Here is a 20820-nt window from a genome sequence, read left to right as displayed (position 1 = left end):
AGTGGTTGAAAACGGATATCACAGATTGACTTCTCTGAGTGTATTAATAAACAGAGAGAGAGAGAGAGAGAGAGAGAAAGCATGGAGACCAACAGTAATGCATTAGCTAACAAATAGAAACAAAATGAACCTCCATTAGAGATGGTATTGCATTTTCCACTCATGATCCATTTTTAAGGCAAGCACATAAATAGCTGGACATACCGTGTTTAAATATGTACATCAGATTGCAGTAAATTATTGCCCAAGCAGCTGTGTATTATTGGTTGCAAATAAAAGATGTCGTTACTAGAGAGCTTTGTGTTGTTGCGTTTGTCCTGCATGTTAAGAATATCAGAAATACTCTTTGTGTTGCTAGTAACAGTGATCATTGACATGATGTTGTGTTAATTAGACACATGGCCCAGCAGAATAAAAAACACCCTCCCCAGTACAGTTGCCATGGTTGATAAAAACATGTTGACAGGAGACAGCATCCTCAAATTCCCTTCCCTTCATGTGTCCTTCAAATCCCTCATGTGTTAACAACCACAGCATGGCATCAAAGAGCTTTCCTCTGTATGCTGCAGGGTAATAGTATGTTTGTATTCCATATTATACTTTTGACATGGAGGCCAGTGTTAATGGTTAAAGGGCATCTTAAACAGCAAATGACTTGTTATACTGGGTAGTCATCTACATATGTTTCACGTTGTCGTCAAATTAACTGTACTGTACCAGCTGTGTTGGAAGTCACTGGGCGGGAAACCCCATCACACTTGGTCTCACAGAGGAAATCGTCGATGGAGGGACTTAAAAGCGGGCGGCTCTCTTGTTGCTCACTCACCAGCTGTAAAGGCAAACAGACAAAAGCGTTCAGGCTCTCACTCACAAAAAAAATCGCATCATACAAGAGTCTCTGTTATGTTAACATTAAGTGAAGTTCATTCTTTTTGGGCATGATAACAATATCACCAGTGTCCCCATACTGACATGTTGCTGCATTGCAAAACATTTTTAACATGTCTGTGTCTTTTTCTGAAGATGACACACATTTGTACTCCTTTGCAGCAAATGTATTCACAGTATCTTGACATAGATACTGTACACTGAAGTGATTCAAGTGTGTGTTGATCCACTCAGATGTTAGGCATGTTGCAGCCTTTGTTACAGTTCTAAGAGTTTGGACTTGGGTTAATGTTTATGTGAAGAGCTTATAGAGACTTGACATGTACCGTAACAGAGATCACATCCAATCATGTACTGTGTATTTTGAGTCATGGTAATGCCCAGCGGCTGCTCTTTGATTCCTAGCTACATGTGCCAGTAATGTTTGAACACTGGCATATGGTTTTAGTGCTGCATTAGTATGGGATTAGTACTTTTGAGTGGTAGCTGATGTTGCCCAAATGTGCAGCTACAGCCAACTTCTTTTGAAAGCTTTTCTGACAGACATCAAAACGCAGCTGCTCTTTGGCAATTGGTTAATGGAGATCTTCATCACACAGTCAAATGGTTATGTTTGCATGCACACACTTTGTTGGAATATATAAAATATCAGTGTAAGGCAGAATTTTGGACAATGTTTTTAAATGCACTGTAATTACCTGGTTACTGTAAAACCTGGCTTTACATACAGCTGGTCTGCCATGAGACGTCTCTCCAACCCCCTACCATATTTTTGAAACCTAATTGGCATTTTATGTTAGTGACGATACAGGTTTTATTTTTTTTTCAGAGCATGTAGACTAATGGCACACATTCAAAGCTTTGTGCGAAAAACCTCCAATAGAAGTTTGGAATGTAAAAAAAATCAATCAGATTGTATTTGGGCAGCTACTTGGTGTGACTGCACTTTCAGAAGAGGTCTAATCAGGCACAATAAGTGAAGGTGAGTAAGGCTTTTACTATTAAAGATATAAGTAGACATTGTTTTAAGTCTATGACAAGCACATTTTAAAAAATAAATAAAAAAACTTTAGAAACCTAGGTACACAATTAACTAAAACTAGGTCTTTCATATACATTATATTATATTAAAGAAAAATCTGAGTACTACAGAAACATGACCAGGCAGTTTATGTAATCTCATTGAATGAGTCATATAGTAATCATTGAGAGAACCACTGAGATGAGCTGGGCTGAGAGAAACCTGCTGGATGTGTCCTAAACAATAATTGCTTTAGCATTATTGCTTATCTCACTTTCCAAACCATGAAAATGCTAATCGCCTTGCTTGTGATGCACCAATTTGTAGGCTTGCCAGTGCAGCTGCAGGATATGTTACATCCAATTCATTATTGGTACCCTGAATGCTCGATACTTCAGGTGCAGCTGGCCAGAATTTGCAAACCAATGCTTCATTATTTGAAGTTAAAAACCAATTTTTCGGGCAGTTAGAGGTTTACTCCTCGACGCAGCGGCCTCAGGTTCAACTCTGTCCTGTGGCCCTTTTCTCTATGTCATTCCCCCTCTCTCTCCCCTTTCATGTCTTCAGCTGTCCTATATAAATTAAGGCCTAAAAAAATGCCCCAAAAAATAATCTTAAAAAAAACCAAAACAGTTTTCCCCCATAGAAAGGGTAAGCTGCCACTGTTGTCAGCCTGTTTGGAGTGTATGTAATGCCGGTAGTGAGGAGACATGACATTTGCTATTGTAGCTCTCCAGGCCATGTTCGCAGCCAGAATTTTAATGAAGGTGCTAAAAGTTTAATTACCAATCATGGAATGGACTGAACACCACCTGCAACATGCTTGATATGAAAGGTGCTGAATGGGGTTTTCATAGCATATCTACACTGTATGTGCCCTCACAATAAAATGTATAGTATATCTATCCTGTGTGCCTTCTAGTATTTAACCAATGTGTTTTGTCAACATTGACATTGCACCCTCATTTAGGGTCCCATTAGTCTATGACAATTAATTTATGGGATTGCTCCGGTGCCGCCGGATGTCCCTCATTTTCACCTTTCGCTTCTTTGTGTTGGCATTCTATACTCCAATCGAATTATGAGGACTAATAGCCAACTGCTCCTCAGATTTCTGCAGGGTGGAGACAGCTAGACTATCTGTCCAATCTGAATTTTCTGTTGCATGACTAAAAAAACTTTTGAACAAGCACGTTCCACCAAAACAAGTTCCTTCCCGAGGCTATTTTTCAGAGGCACCGTACCTGCGTCTGGCACCGCCCAAGACCATTGTGATTGGTCTAAAGAAATGGCAATAAACCAGAGCACGTTTATCTCCTATTCCGGAATGCTGTGTGGACTAACCAGACCCTCCTCCGCAGCGCTGTGGAGGTAGGTCTGGCAATGCGAGACTAGAGTCCCATAGACCCTACTGCTACTGTATACTGATTGTATTATAATATTAGTAATGGCAAGAATGATTTTTCTTCCTCAACATTTTTTTCTTTTCTTCTGACCTTACTAAATCCCAAAATGTAGAAAAGTATTGGAAACAAACATTTGTCATTTTACCAAGAAAGGACATTTTCATTTTTTATATGCTATCTGAACTACGTATGCATGAACAGATACTTAATTGTTTCTGTTATTTAGCCTACCCTTTGATATAAATGGGTGGACAAAATAATATCAATATCTGTCAGTATAATGCAATACAGTTCATAATAGGTGTTGATGTAACTGGTTACATCATGCTGATAGATCACTTGATAGATAGATCACTTGAAAATGAATTGTATATAACAGAAGTAATGGGTACTGCACAAAAGAAAAAAGCTGAAACTTTTGCTGCAGACAAAAAAATAAACCTTTTGAAAAAAGAGTGCATAAATAATATCCGGAGAGGGGTCATTACTTTGTTGAGCGAGAGTTTGTGCTGCGCTGAAGAATGCTGACCCAGCATAGGTAATTAGAGTTTGTGCTGTTCTGGTGTCAGAATAAAGCTTTGGTCCATGGGAGATCTCACAGTGGGAAGTAACCTGATTTCACCCTCTGCTGCTGCCAGTCCATGCATTTCCCCCCAATTTTGGACTGCAGCAATAAATCATAGGATGCAAATACACTTGTTTTTAAAGATCAAATTTATCCAGTGTTTTTGCTCAGAAAAGTTTAGTCTGATTGAAGGCTGAGCTGCCATTGACTAAGTTACAAATGTTTTGTGTTGTCAAAGAGGCCTCATTTCATCTTGACTTCAAAACTTCATAAAACCTGAATAATAACCACTCAAATGTTGACCTTTTAATGAAAGAAATGAATCATTCCAAATGGCTTCTGCTGCTTTAATTAGATGATTTTTATTCACTGAAACACTAACAAGCTAAAGGAACCTAAGGAATGATTAAATTGAAATACCCATCGCTGGCAGCGAGAGGAGAGAAGTCATTTAGAGAAAGATTCATTCATTCATCCACCCTGCTATTATTTACCACATCAAAACACTTTCCCTTTTAGCCTGCATGTGTTTGTTGTTGATGAGGAGGTTATAGTGGTCTAGCTCACAGTGTTGTGTAGGCTGCAATGTATATTTTGAGAAAACAGGCTTATTTTTATCTTTTAGAATATTTTAATTGTCATATTTTATAAGATAGATCTAGTTCACTCACGTAAACATTCCTGGCAGGTGTTGTGGGAGATTCAATCTTGTTCATCTTGACAATTAGAGCTCAACCAATTCATTGATTAGTCTGATTGACCTGCAACAATTTAGAAATTGTTTTTAATTGAAATTCTAAACTCCAATGTGACATTTTGCTGTCTTTCTCTGTTTTTAAATAATTGTAAATTGAATATCTTTGGGACTTGGACTGTTGGCCAGACAAAACAAGTAATTTCAATAGGCCCCCCCTTAGGCTCTGGGACACGGTGATTACCATTTTTCATTATTTCTTGACATGTTATGAACATTTGAGATAATTAATTAATTAATTAATTTACTTGACAAAAATAATTGCTTAATTAATTAATGAAAATAACCGTTATTCGAGCCCTATACTGTGACACTCAGTCGATTCCTGTGTTCCCTACAGTATGGTCTTGGAATTGTGATTTAATAAGCACCAGGTTATTAAAGTTTATTAGCGCTTTCAGATGTATCAGCAATCCATTTTTTTTTTTAAGATTATTTATAGCCTTTAAAAGACAATATGGATTTATAACATTTTTAGCCTTTTATTTTGATAGGACAGCTTAGACTTGAAAGGGGAGAGAAAAGGGGAATGACCTGCAGCAAAGGGCTGCAGGTTGGAGTCAAACCTGCGGCCGCTGCGTTGAGGAGTAAACCTCTTTATATAGATGCTCTAACAGGTGAGCTAACCAGGGGCCCATCAGCAATCCATTTGAACTTATATATCAATGATGTCAAATGCTAACTAATACACTACTGTACATTACTGCACAGAGCGATATGTTTAAATGCAATGAAAAGCTACAGTATGATACATTGATATTGTACATTATAGATAATTTAAAGAAAATCCTTCTGTTTTGTTGTGTTTTAGGATTCTGAAAGACCTAAATTCAGCTTCTCAGCTGACTGGTGCATTCAACATAAATGCCAGCTGAGCTGTACAAATATTGTGTGCTCTCTTGGAGACATGGGACCTGGGGACTGGAGGAGAAGAATCTCTTGACAATATAAATGACATTCATAAATGCACATGCTCGCAGCGTATGATAACCAGAGAAACATCTGTCAGTGAATATTACAATTGTGATGCTTGCGCAGCATCAATTGGGGCCATCTTAGTTTTACAGTGTGCATTAAACAAAGGTGGACTGTTAAACCTCTATAGTCTGAAAAAAATAATGGATGACCTTTGATTTCTCCACTCCGAGCAATAAAATGTTATCTGCATGCCTTTTCTTAATAATCACTATTTTTGATCTGACTGACTGAAAGTCTGCACTAACAACGGAGCAGCATGCTGGACCATAATCTTTAAGTAGTGCATTAAATAATCTGGATGTGTTTAGAGAATAATGAAAAATTTTGACAGAAGCTTGGCTAAGAGTCCTGCTGAGTCGTGTTCACTGCTTAAAGTTGGCAGCGTTATCATATTCTCAGAAAATACGACATGTTAAGTTGTGAAATGAGAACATTACTTGTGATAAACTGCAACCAGCTTGGCCCTTAATTGACTCAGTAAGAATTACAGAAACAGGATGTATGACACAGCAAGCTGCTGCTTTACCAACTGAGTGATGCAGCTCTTAGGGTAATACATTTTTGGCACGTATTCTAAAGTTTTTGTAGCCACGCTAGCTGCACTAGGGATGGCAAGGTTGGTTGATTCGTTTTCAAGTTGGTCCACCACTTTTGAGTGTAAAATCTCAACAACTATTGGATGGTTTGCTATGAAATGTTTGTGACATTTCCTCTAGTGCCACAATGAGATTGACATTTGTGGTTTTCAGTTAAATGTATCCACAATAGTGTTGCAAGGCATTTTAGCCTTTTAATTGACAAGACAGCTGAAGACAGGAAAGGGGGAGAGACAGAGAGAGAGGGGGAAGACGTGCAGCAAATGGCCACAGGTTGGACTCGAACCCTGAGCCGCTGCGTCGAGGACTGAGCCTCTGCATATGGGCGCCCGCTCTACCAGGTGAACTACCCAGGTGCCCGGGATGATGTATTTTTGTAGGCCGATTCAGAAGTTGGTATCGCCCTGGTTAAAAAAGCCAAAGTTTTTTTCCGTTGGTTTTTGGATCACAGCAAAAAAAAAAACTTTGTGGCAAAACATTTATGATACTTACACGTTTTGTTCAGCAAGATAATCTTCAAAAATGAACACCACTTTTGTGTTTGCTATAAACGAACAACACCACCACTAAATGCCAACTAATTTCCAGGTTTTATGACATATTCCTGCAGCACTCTATGGTTGGAGGGAATACTAGGAAATGTAGTTTAGACATTCATGTTCAAAATCCAATACTCTGGTTTAATTATAATCGAATACTATGGAATGCCTGCAAAACTTGAGATGAGAATTCCCCAATGGCAGCCTCAGCTTCACTTGCGTTTAGTGCTAATGAACTAACTTCAGCATGAGAACACGCTAAACTGAGATGGTAAACATGGCTAACATAATACATGTTAAACATTTGCATTGTCATTATGAGCATGTTAGCATAATGATGTTAGCATTTTGCATAACTTACTGCTGTATCCAAGTACAGCCTCACAGAGCTACTAGCATGACTGTAGATTTATAGAATGACTGACCGAGTGACTTGTAATGACTGTTGGTCACATCAAATAATTACAAAACAGATTTGTAGTTTTTAAATCTTTTTAAATCTCAAAATTCACTGTCAGTTTTTAACAGATACGCCTGAAATGTGGCTGTATGTCCCCGTTGGCAGTCTCATGATGGAGGACACTGAGCTATCTTCACTACACACTATGATCAATGTCAATGTTCTTCAAAGCACTTCCTGTGATTGCCATGGGGGCCAATTTTAAATGATGGTCTTGAAATGATGAGAGCTCTGCATTTTCCCTCTTCTAATCATCCAGAAAATAGGGACAGGAAATCTACCACATTCATCTGGGGAGATGCGTTAGGCACTTTGGTAGCAGGTAGCATGCAAACGCCCATTATTGGTTGACTCTTAAGCCAAGAGAGCAGCTTCCTGAGCTGTTTGCCCATTTATCTCACTACAAGGAGGTTACTCTTTTCCCCATCTGCTTTTGTCCTCCTTTGCTCCCCTTCTGTTATACCTTTTTGCTCATATCCTATGCAAATCACTTTGGCACTTTGTTAAGGAGTATTGTAGAAAATTATGTAATGGAAAACTTGAGCTAATTGTGCCGCTTGGGCTTGACTCCAAGCGATCTCTCAGATGTTGTTGTTAAGGGAACCGTGTACCAGTTAAACTTGACAGAGTTTTGAAGGCGGGGAGGTCGAGGTGAGGACAGGAGGAGGTGGAGAGGATGGAAAACACTACATAAAGGGAAAGGTGGATGAAAAATATCAAAGCAGAGGACTTACACTGGAGGCTATGTTAGGGATGGTTATCTTGAGAAATAATTACAGCCAATATCTTTCAGTATGTTTTAGTTCACATTTGGAATATGTTGGGTCAGCAATTATATCACATTTAACTTTTCAGAATCAGATTTTTTAAATCCAAAATTGTATTTTCTTGATTCTGATGTCAATGTTCTCTATAATGCAGCAAGTTGTGCACTCATTACAGTTGTGTGGAAGCTGTTGTGGGTGGCAATGTACTGTTCCATGTACTCCCATGGGCCTGTATACTGGAGTTCAGTTAGTTGGGTATTTTATGACTCATAATGTCTTTACATGATTTACCCTTAGGCTGCAAATTGGAAATTAAATTATTAACAAGTAAGACAAAATGTTCTACTATTGTGTGTTTTACTTCTTTAAAGGATAAGGGTGACATTAGTCTGTATGATCTTATATTCAGCTAACCCCATGAAAAGACCAATAAAGTAATAGCCTGTCACCTCATACTTTCCAATTTTCTCTGCTCTGTCTGTGGCACTCAGCCCCAAGCCAATAATTTCTACTTAGGATGAACATTTAAAAAAGCAGGTCACAAATATATAGTTTGAATTTGAAAGAAAAAAACCACCCAGTAATTTTCTAAAACAGCTGGGCACTGTAGTTTTTTGCAAACATTAAAAGTAAATAGTGCATTTGTTGGGGACTATTTCTAGCTACTTTTCTAAGTATCTATGGCACCAGAACGATGTGGCAGGGCTCGAGTCCGGAGTCAAGGCGTTATTCTATTGTCTGGGTCTTGACTTGGACTTGACTCGGCCATAGATAGATAATAAGAGGATGCCTGGTTTAATGCTGCTTCCTTTGTCTTTGTTGTGTTTCTTTATCTTCTCAGAGAACTTGGTTTGAGCGGAGACCCCTGACTCTGAACGCCCAATGAGACATTGTATGTGATATTGGGCTTTACAAATAGACTTGATTTGACTTGACATATGGCGTGAGGAGCCACGGCCTGTCACTTAGCCTCTGTCCCTTGCTAAGTGACATCAAGCTGGGACACATTGCCTCTCAAACTGCTGCCTCAGCCATTGGAGAGCACACGGCAGCAATCATGGGTTTGGTTCTAGATGTGGAAACAATGTCACGTTTATCAGCTTTAAACTGCAGTAATTTGAAATGCCTTTATTTTCCTGAAAAGGGGGGTTTTAAGCAAAGTGATATATACAACGTTTAAATGAGAGGTGACTTATGGACTTGGAATACTAGAGGAATCAAAATGAAATTCTTTACAGAAGAAAAAACAAAACAACCTAATTTTTTATCTGATGTTTGCTGTGCTCAGTTCAGGCATTACATATTTACCAGCTGCTCGTAGCAAAAACAATTCTATTTTGTAACAGCTGCTAACTCACGTGTGTGTGCTTGCATATGAGAGAGTTGGAGTCGCCTGCCTGCCTGGAACAGTGATTATTGTCAAGATTTTGTTTTTTGGAGGCATCCCTAGTTTGTTGCTGTGTTTTGTACTACAGTTTTGAGCAGTCACTGCGATGTCGCAGGTACTTTAACGTGACTGGACTGACAGCAGCGGTCGCTAATTGTCATTTTTTAAGGTGTATTGAAGGATTGCTAGAATTCTACTGCCTTTTTTTTTTTTTTTTTTTTTTTTACCAAAGATTTACAAACATACTATTTACCAATGTCAAAAATGCATTGTCATCAGTCATGAAACATGATCGGTTTTCTTTGTTTCTAAAAAATTTAATTTCAGAGACACAATGTTTTAGAATGGGGCCCTGCTGTTCTACTGTAATAGCAAAGAGTAGTGAATAATCTACACTATTCTTTAATATATTGATAATGATAAATGTAACAATGATTGTTTTGATAGATTAGAGGATATATTTCCTTTATTGTGTTATCTTACTTCTGATATGTTCTGTTTTATAACAATAGGACTGGGCTGTTGGCTTTGTGGTTGGTTCTGGTTAAATGCCATTGGTTGTTGTAGCTGTTGACACAGTCAGTGTGAAAATTATGAGTAGACGTAGGTTGGTAAGAGATCCATAACGCCACCAATTTCATGAATAAATTAGGGAAGTAGAATCTATTGCGTCTATTCAATAGATAGCAGATATGTTGTTGTAGAGGGAAGTTGTTCTTTGCTGATGTTTTCATGCCATTTTCTTTTTGTAATTTAAATTATGACAAATCATAAATTAAACATTTAACAACATAAACTATGTATTTCTAAAAATATGTAAAGTCATATTGTGTTAGTGTGAGCTTCCGCCTATCCGTATAATTGAATAACCTCCACTTGAGTCGAAGCATTTTTTGGTTGTATGACAGCTTTTAAAAACCAGACGTTGTATTAGAAAAGTGTGAAGCATTCTTCAGGTTATTAAAACACAGACATATACATGAGGGTACACACATACACACGCATACTGTACAAAAAAGCAATCAAGCACAGAGCAAGGGAACTCATATTTGCATCTGGAGTACCGACTCCATCCAGCTACAACACTTAAAGCAAAAGAGAAGTGAAAAGCTCAGCAGCAGGTACAGTCATTTGCTGCAGTATTTAGTACACAAAGAGCTCAGTCAATAGCTCAATGCCATGCCTTGTGGCATAGCATTGTGGAAATGCATTCATATGCTGTTTGTGTTGAGGATTAGCTGCTTATGAGGTGTAAAAGGTTCATGAGGGAGATTTTTCTGTCCTGATTAGGAATGAGAGAGGACATTTGTGTGATCTCTAGTTAATCCCTCCCCCATTCATACTAAAAGCACAATACATGTTAACTAGAAGAGCACTATAAATCTTTCGGAGGGTAATTTGAAAAGAGAAAAAGTAATATGGATAACTGCAATTTGAGGATGCTTCTTTAGATTATAAGATGATAATTCACTGTTTGTGTAAATTTAGTGATGTAGTAGGAGGATTTTATACCCCATAGAGCAGCTGGAAATGAAATATTTATTGCTTCTTCGTTAGATGCAACAGTCAAAAGGCTTAAGTAATGAGTTAGTAGTAGACAGTCGAGGTCCGTCATAGTACACTCAAAGCTTTGCTATTGTTCAGTATGACCAACACAGGAGGAAGTTCCACTTGGAGGCAGGGGGAGGGCAGGGGGGAGGGCAGGGGATTGGGGGGTGTTTCTGAAATGGTTCTGCCCACCTTGGTAGTCACTGTGAGGAGGGGCTTCCCTTCTGATGACGCCTTACTTGGTATCTCCTTCAGGACCATGGCAACAGTCTTATCTGCAGCCCTAGAGTCTTTCTCCTACAACAGTGAAATCAACAATGACTTGTGTCAGGACAGTTGGACAACTCAGTGCTTTTTGCCCCCGTCCAGGGCATCTTACAAAAAAGACTTTACTATATGATGATGGAAATACTGCGTGGGGCTATCTACGGTAACAACACATCGACTGAAGACATTTCCACAAGACTATGGCAATGAAGAGAGGGTTACTGCACAATGTAGAGGGTTGGCTGTAGACAGTGACAGCAGTATTTAAGTACTTATGATGACAGAGTATCATACAGCGCTCATTACACAGACCATATTATTTACTAAGAATGATGTAGTGTCTGGCAGATAAATGTCTCCTGAGCAGCTGAACGTTGACATGTATCTCTGGTTGTGCTGGCTACTGAAAGTGATGCAATGTGATGATTAAGTAAACTGCAGACGGTTTTCATGTTGACTATATGGCAGAAAACCAGACATTCATCATTCACTTCTCATTTTACCCATAGCTGGAAGATAGATTATATTGTATGCTATTAATCATTTTATGACACACAGATGTAGCAGAATTATAATTACACAGGACACTACACATTTCATCTCAGAAAAGAGCTCATCCCCTTGCAATTAAATGTGCTGACCAGAGAGAGACAAAACTGCTGTTCATCACACTCAGTTTCTACATTTTGTAGACTCAGGGAAGCTGCCTGTTCAGACTGTGCATGAAGCACACTGGAAGCCTTTAAGCTGAATCTTATTAGGGCTTTTTCACATTTCCACATGCCAGAAAAATGAATTAGGCATTTCTTCCACTGATTTCCTCAGCTAATCATGTCACAAAATGCATTTGCCTTGTCTGGAGGGAGAGTTCCCTTGAAAGCATAATGCTCCTATTAGAGTCCCAAAAGCCACCTGCACTCAATCTCTAGCTTAGTTGCACTCAGTATAAATGAACAACATCCATTGCTAAGACAACACTAGCAACGCATCATTCACATGGCAAGAGATGATTCTGAAAAACATTTGTTTTTAGTAGTTTTTCTGAATGGCAATTATGCAATTTGAAAAGTGCTAAATGTTCCTTCTGTGCCGTTTGTGCAGGTGTCGATTAAGCCAACAGTGTCGATGATATCTTTCACCGGGCACACAGTCAGTTTGTATTGGCTTACAGTCTCGGCCCGCCTGCTGTTGTTTTGTGTCAACTTTTGCTGAACTGGCTCTTGTTTTTCTAGGAATGAATATAGATATGTTTGGCAGCGCACAACAGTGGACAGTAATCGAGGAACTTGATAGCATTTATTTATTTATTCTACAATTTTGTTGTCCTGATCGACACAGCAGTTTGAAACCTGGACAATAAGATAACTATGTGCTGAAAACGAGGAGAATGTAGACAAAAATAAGAATTAGTAATTGTTTTGTTTAAGAACATCTGATTTCAGTGTCTGAGCTGAATGAAACAGCGGATTCTCATTAAATAGTGGTCTTCCCTAATACAGCAGTTTAAGATTTGGTCACTGTGGGGCTGTTCTGGAAGATAAAATAAAATAAAAATAAAACAAATTATCAGATCAGCAGATGAGATTGACTGCAGCATTATCCAAACAGTTTAATCAAATCATTAGGTGCTGTTGGTGGCAGAGGACATAAATGGCTCAGAAAATCAATTTAAAATCTCCCAGCCACCACATCGTGTTCACCGCTCCAAACTAATACATTTACAGGAAAGTAACGCAGTCGTTCACATAGGTAGGATTGAAAAGCTTTATGAATTTCATAAGATTCAGTGTTAGTGAGTCTGGAGAGAGTTTGTTCCACATGCAATAAGTTGTATCTATTCTGGGCAAAAGCATCATTACTTGAAAATGGGCTTTATAGAGAGCTGCAATTTTGCTTTCATGCTGGAGCAGTGACCTTGTTGGGTGAAGGAGGCAGCGTGGATTCAGTCTGACTCAGTTCAGACTCAAGATCGTCTCATTGTTTTCTGCTTTCTGTCTGAGTTGCTGTCTACAGAAATAACAATACTGAATCCTTCAGCTAAGGAGCTAATGATGGCTTGTTTTTTTTCCATTCAGAGGACTGTTTTTTAAAATGCTAATAGAATGTTTTGGAGAGGTCTGATTTAGTTTTTTATTTGCCAGCAACTTTAAAAGCTCCTCAATATTACTCTATGTTCCCTACTGGCTCTTTGGCACAAGTACTGGTGAACTTCTCAGTAGAAGGACTTCAAAACCCAGAACATAATTTTGTGGAGTAAGCCCTTTTCAGACATTGAATATGAAACATTGCTGGCTTCATCTATCTGTGATGGCTTTTTGTCATCATTCAGACACACAGTAGGTGTCACATCTGACCAGGCACACCTTTGCTCATGACCTGATTTTAAGAAGGGTCTGGTTACCGCTTTCCATCAATTCAACCCTGTGTTTCTAATGTGGGACAGTTTGCGATCAAATCTGAGGAGCTGTGATATCCCCATGTAGCAGGCATCAGGCTTTGGCTCTTGCATTATTAGGATATTTTGTTTGTTGTTTTGTTTGTACTTAATTGTCCGTCCATTTACACCTAAAAAAGAAAAAATTGCAGGGTAATGCATTACAAACAATGGAGGCATGGTGGCTCTGACTAATGAGTAAAATTTAGGGCTGTCAATCGATTAAAAAAAATTAACTAATTAATTGCACAATTTGCTGTAATTTGCTGTGATTAATCGCTTTTTTAAATTGAGACTGAAGCTTATAATAATGGATATTTAAATGCTAAATCACTTAACTTTGCAAATATGAAGAAAAAACCAAACAAGGAAAGGTTCTGCTAAGTTCAGAATGTTTAATATCTTTCAGAACAACAGCAGCAACAATTTGGCTTAGTCCTGCTGAAGGCTGCTGGAAACGGCTAGAAACTGTCTGACTTGAGAGCAGATTTTTGTCACCGTCCCCGGCTGCTGTCGCCTGCTCTCGTCTACTTTACAGGCGAGGCGCAGTTCATCTCCAACGAGCTTATGTTCAGTCGGCGGCAGGGCAGTCGGGACTCACCCGGAAATAGTGAGAGGAATGAGGTGACTAGTCTCTCAAAATCTGACAAAAATTTTCTGAAATGAAGACAGATTCAGCAACTGCACGGCCTATTTCTTGCTTAAAATGTTTTCAGAAACATGTTTCAGTGAACTATCTTAGTACAATATGAGATCGTATTCTGAACGGCCGCCATGACAGTCTGGCTTTGGTTTTCCGGAGAAAACAAACCCATGTGACGCGTTCGTCCAATCAGCTGCCGGTTTTCATTACTTGGGCAACAATACAGAGTAGCGCCGCCTGCTGTTATGGAGGCGTATTACGTTTCTCAGCCGCCACATGAAGTAAACAAACACAGCTGCGTTAATTTCTTAAATTTTTTTTAACGAGTTAAATATTAAAAAATGAACCCAAAAATGAACGCGTTAATTTTGACAGCCCTAGTAAAATTACATTTTGAATGCAGAACAGCTGTATTGTACCATCTTTTGTGGCATTCACAAGACATTGATAAAATAATCTATACAGAATTTCACGTGAAAATTGCTTGTATGGAAGGAAATGAAGTTTGTTACTAAACCTCTTTAGAGATGAAAAACTGTAAATGGTTGAAGGAGAGAGGAGAGTTTTGATCGCAGGGCTCCAGACTGCGACCAAATGGTCGCATTTTGCGACTAAATTTGAGAGTGTGCGACTGAATTTTACATCCAGTCGCACATGTGCGACCAGCAAATTTGCCCCCGTTTTTTACACAAATGTCGAAATGTAGGTACCTGAGCGCGTAAGCGCAAGCTTATCTGTCCTCTCTGAAAATTGACAGAGAGCGGTGCTCCGACACAAACACACACACTCGCACACACACGCAGGTGCTTTCGGCGCAAACTACGTTGGCTGTTTTTTTTGAAGTCACAGTGACTGATGCCGATAAAGTGGTTTCAAGTATGGGCACAGTTTTTAAAAACTTCACACAGACAGCGTTTGCTGCTATATGATATTAAAAACAGTCACGGTGCTGTTGACGTTTCACTTCCTCTGAGACAAGCAGCAGGCTCAACAGTGTGCAACTGTACCCTGGTGACTGACTGACAGGCTGTAAGGCAATCAACTTTATTTTTACAGCACCTTTCAGCAACAAGGCAACTCAAAGTGCTTTACATGAAACATTAAAGAGCAATTGAAAACGGTCATGATGAAAATACAACAGGCTAAACAAGTTACAGTGAGTAAGAAATTAATAATTATTCAATTCAATTAGGTTGCAGGGATGGGTTTGGGAGGAGAGAGGGAGGGGTTTTATTTTTATTTTTGTTTAATTTCTTTAGAGTGTAAGATATTCTAATAAAATAACATAATGTTCTAAGTAAATAGGATAAATAGGTTTGGAATTATTTTTACAACTGAAATAATTGTTTTGTAATTACAGACGGAAAGTACCGAAAACATTTACCATAATTTCAGGTATCTGTACCAGGTTCAGATGCGAAAGGTACCCAACCCTAAGGGTAATAGCCTAAACAATACATGTTTAATTTTAAGGTGAATTCATTGTAGTTGGTATATTTTTTAAATATTTTGTTTACTGTCATGACAGCAATGGTGCCTTCTGTGTTGCATCTTCAAAAGTGACACTGAATTTGAAATGGCACATTTTAATTTCTGCATCTATTATCAAAGTATTTATTAGTAATACAGTGGAAATTAGTAGAAATGTGAATATTTGGTTAGCATTTTGATTTACGGTGTGTGCCCCTAAATTTTCTGGTTGCGCCCCTAAAATTTTCATTAGGGGACCACTGTGCTATAGTGAAAAAAGTTAGTCTGGAGCCCTGGATCGGTTAGGAGATGCCTGTACTGTACCTTACCTTTTGAAATGAAATTGAGTTTAGTGGTCAAAATATGTCGCTGGACATGAGACCATTCTTTTTGGATTTTTAAGAGTGCAGTGGGAAAGGGTTATGCTGTAAGCTTGCCTACTTTCTTTATGAAAGGGTGAAGCTTGTTTCCACAAGCTATATGTCGCATCTGTTCTGAGGGGAAGGAATCCTAACTTGAAAAATGTTCTGTCAATGTCTATAAAATAAAAGTAGTGGATCCAGTGGATTGAGGTTTTAGTAGGAATAAAAACAAAAGCACTCTTTTCATTAAATGTGGACTTCACAGTAGCTCCATCCTACATAGTTCATGTAAAAGATGGATTTCACGAGGGAATACCAACTACTGAAAATCCGGCCACCTTTCTGTTGATCCGTTGAATGGTGATAAACTGGTGACATTTAAGTCCTGCATTATGTAACAGGAGAGACCTCCCTACAAGATCTCTCTCTCTCTCTCTCTCTCTCTCTCTCTCTCTCTCTATATATATATATATATATATATATATATATATATATATATATATATATATATATATATATATATATATATATATATATATGTGTGTGTGTGTGTAATGCACTGGCTGTAGACAGGAGAAAAGATTATATAATTTTTCACCTCACATGCAATATTAAAGTTTGAATGTTGAATAACATCAGTTCCCCACTGTATTGCAAAGAATGGTCAGAACCTGGAGCACAACCTGGAGCACAATCTGCTGGCCAGATTGGCTACATGGTACATCTGCTGGCTGTAATAATGCAGTGTAATTTTTGTTTTGTCTCTCGGCGCTCCTGACAGACCTTTAGACCCTCACATTATTTGCTCTTGGCTTCAGAGAAATACCACAAACAATAGCTGGGATGCCTCTCTGCAGATGGAATATTGATCAGTCAAGGACGAGTCCATTCATTACGAGCACTTGAGAGGAAAATATGTAGCACACTCCTGGTTACAGTGAGCCATTATGACAACTAATATGTAGACTGTAGCATACCAACTGGTACTCAGGGAGCTTTTGTAAATAAGTCATGGTAATCGATCCTTACTACACGGAAAGGGCCCCTCAATACAGGCTAAAGTTGAGGCTAACAAGCAGAGCTTAATCTACACTCTGGCATGCTAATTGATTACTGAACCTGCGCAGTCACAAGCATAAATTTTGGGAGCAACAAAGTTTTGCAATTTTGGTGACCGGAGATGCTCAAGCAGTCCTGGTGCAGCTCAAACTGGTAAATAGTGGTTGAGTTGATAGAGCTTACAACATTTATATCATCTTAAAGACTCACAGCTCAGTAAAGGGCGAAATAGAGGTGCTTGTGTTTCTACACAGTTTGTTTAGAGCAGAAAGTCCCAGCCCCTAGGTTGAGGAAGTCAAATCTGAGAGGTTGCAAGATGATTAACAAAGCAGGCACAAAATTTATGCAAATGTTTTCCAGACATACATTTTTGCATCATTTTAAATTCGAGGCCTTTTTAAAATGATTCAAACTGGTCACAATGGTTGACAAAAGCAACCAGTGGTGAGAAAGTACCAAATAGTGCTTTGTTCCAAGGGCTTACAAGCTGAAAAGGTCAGTGTGCCACTTTATTCACTTTCAGATTCAAGCTTTGTATCACCATTTCTACTGATAGAGCTATGCACTATAATTTCCTATCATTTACAAACAGACATATACATGGAAACTATGAAAAGAAGAGAGAATTATGCAGACACATTTAATCACAATGGACGGACACACACACACACACACACACACACACACACACACACACACACACACACACACCCCTACCTATAAATGTTACCTTGGGTCTTTATTTTATTGCTGCCATTTCAACTGACGTGGTTCATGAGGAGTTTTTCTATCAGTGTGACATTTCCTGTCACTGTTTATTGGCTTTCATACACTTTTTGGGCATTGCTTCCTATAATGAATGGGGTTTGGTGGCAGCACACCTAATACGCCACTGAAAACCTCCCCCATGAGGAATTCTAAGTAATGACAACAACACTTTTGGCGCATCCACATGATACAAGCCTTACTTGATCGCGCACCCCTGGTACAATTAGCAGTGTATGCTATTCGTACCCTGGTGCAATTCAAAGTGATATTCGTACCCTGGTGAAATTAGAAATGAATGCTATTAGTACCCCACCGGTGCACACAGCAATGTGTTCTATTAATACCCCATCTGGTACAAATATCAATGTATGCTATTTGCACCCCTGTGCATTTACAGTACCTTGGCATATATTTACACACAGTTATCCATACTACTCATGTATTACACCTTTTTGGAATATTATCCCCCTGACATTCTTACCCTAACCATAACCAATCCCACTCCTCTTGCCTTAACCTAACCAACCCAACCAGAGCAGGATTATTCAGGAGTCTTCCCCTACCACCCTGCAAAAAAAATCGCGTGTTTGCGGGACCTGACTTATGCAATAGCAAATTATCCAATCCAAAATGAAAAACATAAGATCACCTCACTGGGGAATCTAACTCCCAACTCCCAGACCAAAGCTCAGTGTTCTAACCACTCACCTAGCAGTTCTTACAGGATGTTGAACAACTGTTTACCACTTGATGTCTTCAAGCCTCGGTTGCTAGGTAACCATACTGTATACAAAAAATAGGTACTATGGTACATACGGTTGTATGCTTTCACTGAAGACAGAAAGCGCAACTGTAGTATCCATTTTCTTCTAGAAATTCAATTGTTATAAACTTTAGAGACAAAACTTTTCCTAATATGCCAGTTTCTGCTATCATGGAAGATGAACGTCCGCCATGATTTTGGTGCACGTGAGCAACATTTTTTTGTTGTTACGTCACAGGGTGTGAATAGCTCAGCTGTGTGGCCAAGGCTATTCGTACCGGGGGTGCAAATAGAAACTCAGATTAAAAAAACATGATGGGACTCTTCAGAAGATTATCTTTGCTCGATTTTCTGCGTGTGAAAGTCACCAGACGACACCATTTTCTGAAGAAAGCCATACTAAGAAATACGGAGAGAGTTTTGTGGAGCTGATAGTCTTAATTAGCTTTGTATCAACTCATTTGTTTGGCAATGGCTTGAATGTTACTGACATTCATTAATATAAAAAAAGTGACGCACTGTATGCTTACAGCTGCTCATACATCACTGCCCAAAACTATTGGCCAGTACTGTAGTAGTCTTTGCAGCAGTGTCACGTCAAAGATGAGAGCCTTTTTTGTCGATGATGTCCAACACAAATCATGTCCGGGGATTACAGCCTGCAGCTGAGGGAAATTTACGTTCTAGTACAAATAACTGCCCTCTATGCCAAATCTCGTCTCCTGAGGATACATTTAGTACCCACTCATGTACTGAAAGTGGTTTATAGGGACATGGAAAATGTGACATTAAGTCATTGCGAGCCAAATAAACATGTCTGAGCACTAGACGTGATCTAACTCTCAAAGCCTAAAGGTGCATTCAGGACCATAGACAGGTTTTGGTTGGTGATGAAGCAATGTTCTTTTGTGCTCACAGGCAAATTATCTTATTGAATTGCACTTATTCTAATATGAACATAATAATGACCCTGAAACACAACATGGTGGATTTATTTCTCATCTCTAATTAGTTGTTTAATTCCTTGGTTACCTTATTTTCTCTATGACCAAAATGCAATTGAGGCCACAGAATTAATTAGAGGCATCGGAGGCTGCAGCAAAGTTGTCTGGTTTTAATTGCCTTTTGAGTGAATAATGTCATCTAATGTAGCATAGGAAAATATTTGTTACAAAGTTAGTAAATTATTTTCATTGGGGTTGTTTTCTAGAAACAGTCGAGCAAGTGAAACACAGGGATTTACACTGGCAACAGCAAAATCCTAAATATTTTGCCTAATTTTGGGGAGACAGACGTCAGCAAAATGACGACGACTGGGCTGTGTGTAGGCTTTGAAACGGCTAGTCATTTAATGAGATGAACAGCCAATACTAATGTTCTACCGATAAATTGGTGCATCCATAGAATCATTTCATTTGCACATATTTTCACCCCCAGATTGCTTGGGCAGCGGTGCTCAGCCAGCTGATCTGTATACAAATATTGCCTGTGTTTGTGCCTGTCAGGTATGTCTCCCATAGTACTGTGTCTGACAGACAAGTCTAGACGAATTTGGGCTTTGGTGATGTTTTAAAGGTCCTATGCTGCTTTTTGCATGCTTTCATAAAGACCTTGGTGGTCCCCTAATACTGTATCTGAAGTCTCTTTCCCGAAATTCAGCCTTGGTGCAGAATTACAGCCACTAGAGCCAGTTCCACAATGAGCTTTCCTTAGGATGTGCCATTTCTGTGTCTCTAGCTTAAAATGCTATTGAGGAGGACCGAGGGAGGGCAAGGTAGAGGGTGGGGGTGTGGCCTTGACCAACTGCCACTTTGCTTGTTTGCCAGCCATGATGTCTCTCTCTTTCTCTGGGCGGGCAAAGCAGAGAAATAGGAGGTAACCTTGCTCCTTATGACCTCATAAGGAGCAAGATTCCAGATTGGCCCATCTGAGCTTTCATTTTCTCAAAGGCAGAGCAGGATTCCCAGGGCTCGGTTTACACCTATCACCATTTCTAGCCACTGGGGGACCATAGGCAGGCTGGGGGAACTCATATTAATGTTAAAAAACCTAATAAAGTAAATTTTTCATGCCATGGGACCTTTTTAAATTCCTTTAAAAGTCAACAACTACTCACTATAATATATATCTCATTGGAGGCGTAGC

At 39.0% G+C, this 20820-nt stretch overlaps 1 protein-coding gene across 1 annotated transcript in view; it reads right to left on the bottom strand.

Annotated features, from left to right (window-relative positions):
- The window catches only part of pex5la (peroxisomal biogenesis factor 5-like a), a 106526-nt gene that overhangs the window by 44303 nt on the left and 41403 nt on the right, over positions 1-20820 (bottom strand). The window contains exons 3-4 of the mRNA XM_028587723.1: positions 11102-11206; positions 718-829 (exon numbers count right to left, since the gene is read on the bottom strand). Of these exons, the coding sequence (XP_028443524.1) occupies positions 718-829; positions 11102-11206 (217 nt within the window). The remainder of the gene's footprint in view (positions 1-717; positions 830-11101; positions 11207-20820) is intronic.

The sequence above is a fragment of the Perca flavescens genome, chromosome 9 (genome assembly GCF_004354835.1).
Source record: "Perca flavescens isolate YP-PL-M2 chromosome 9, PFLA_1.0, whole genome shotgun sequence".
Taxonomy (NCBI): domain Eukaryota; kingdom Metazoa; phylum Chordata; class Actinopteri; order Perciformes; family Percidae; genus Perca; species Perca flavescens.
This window is presented reverse-complemented; position numbering and strand designations above follow the sequence as displayed.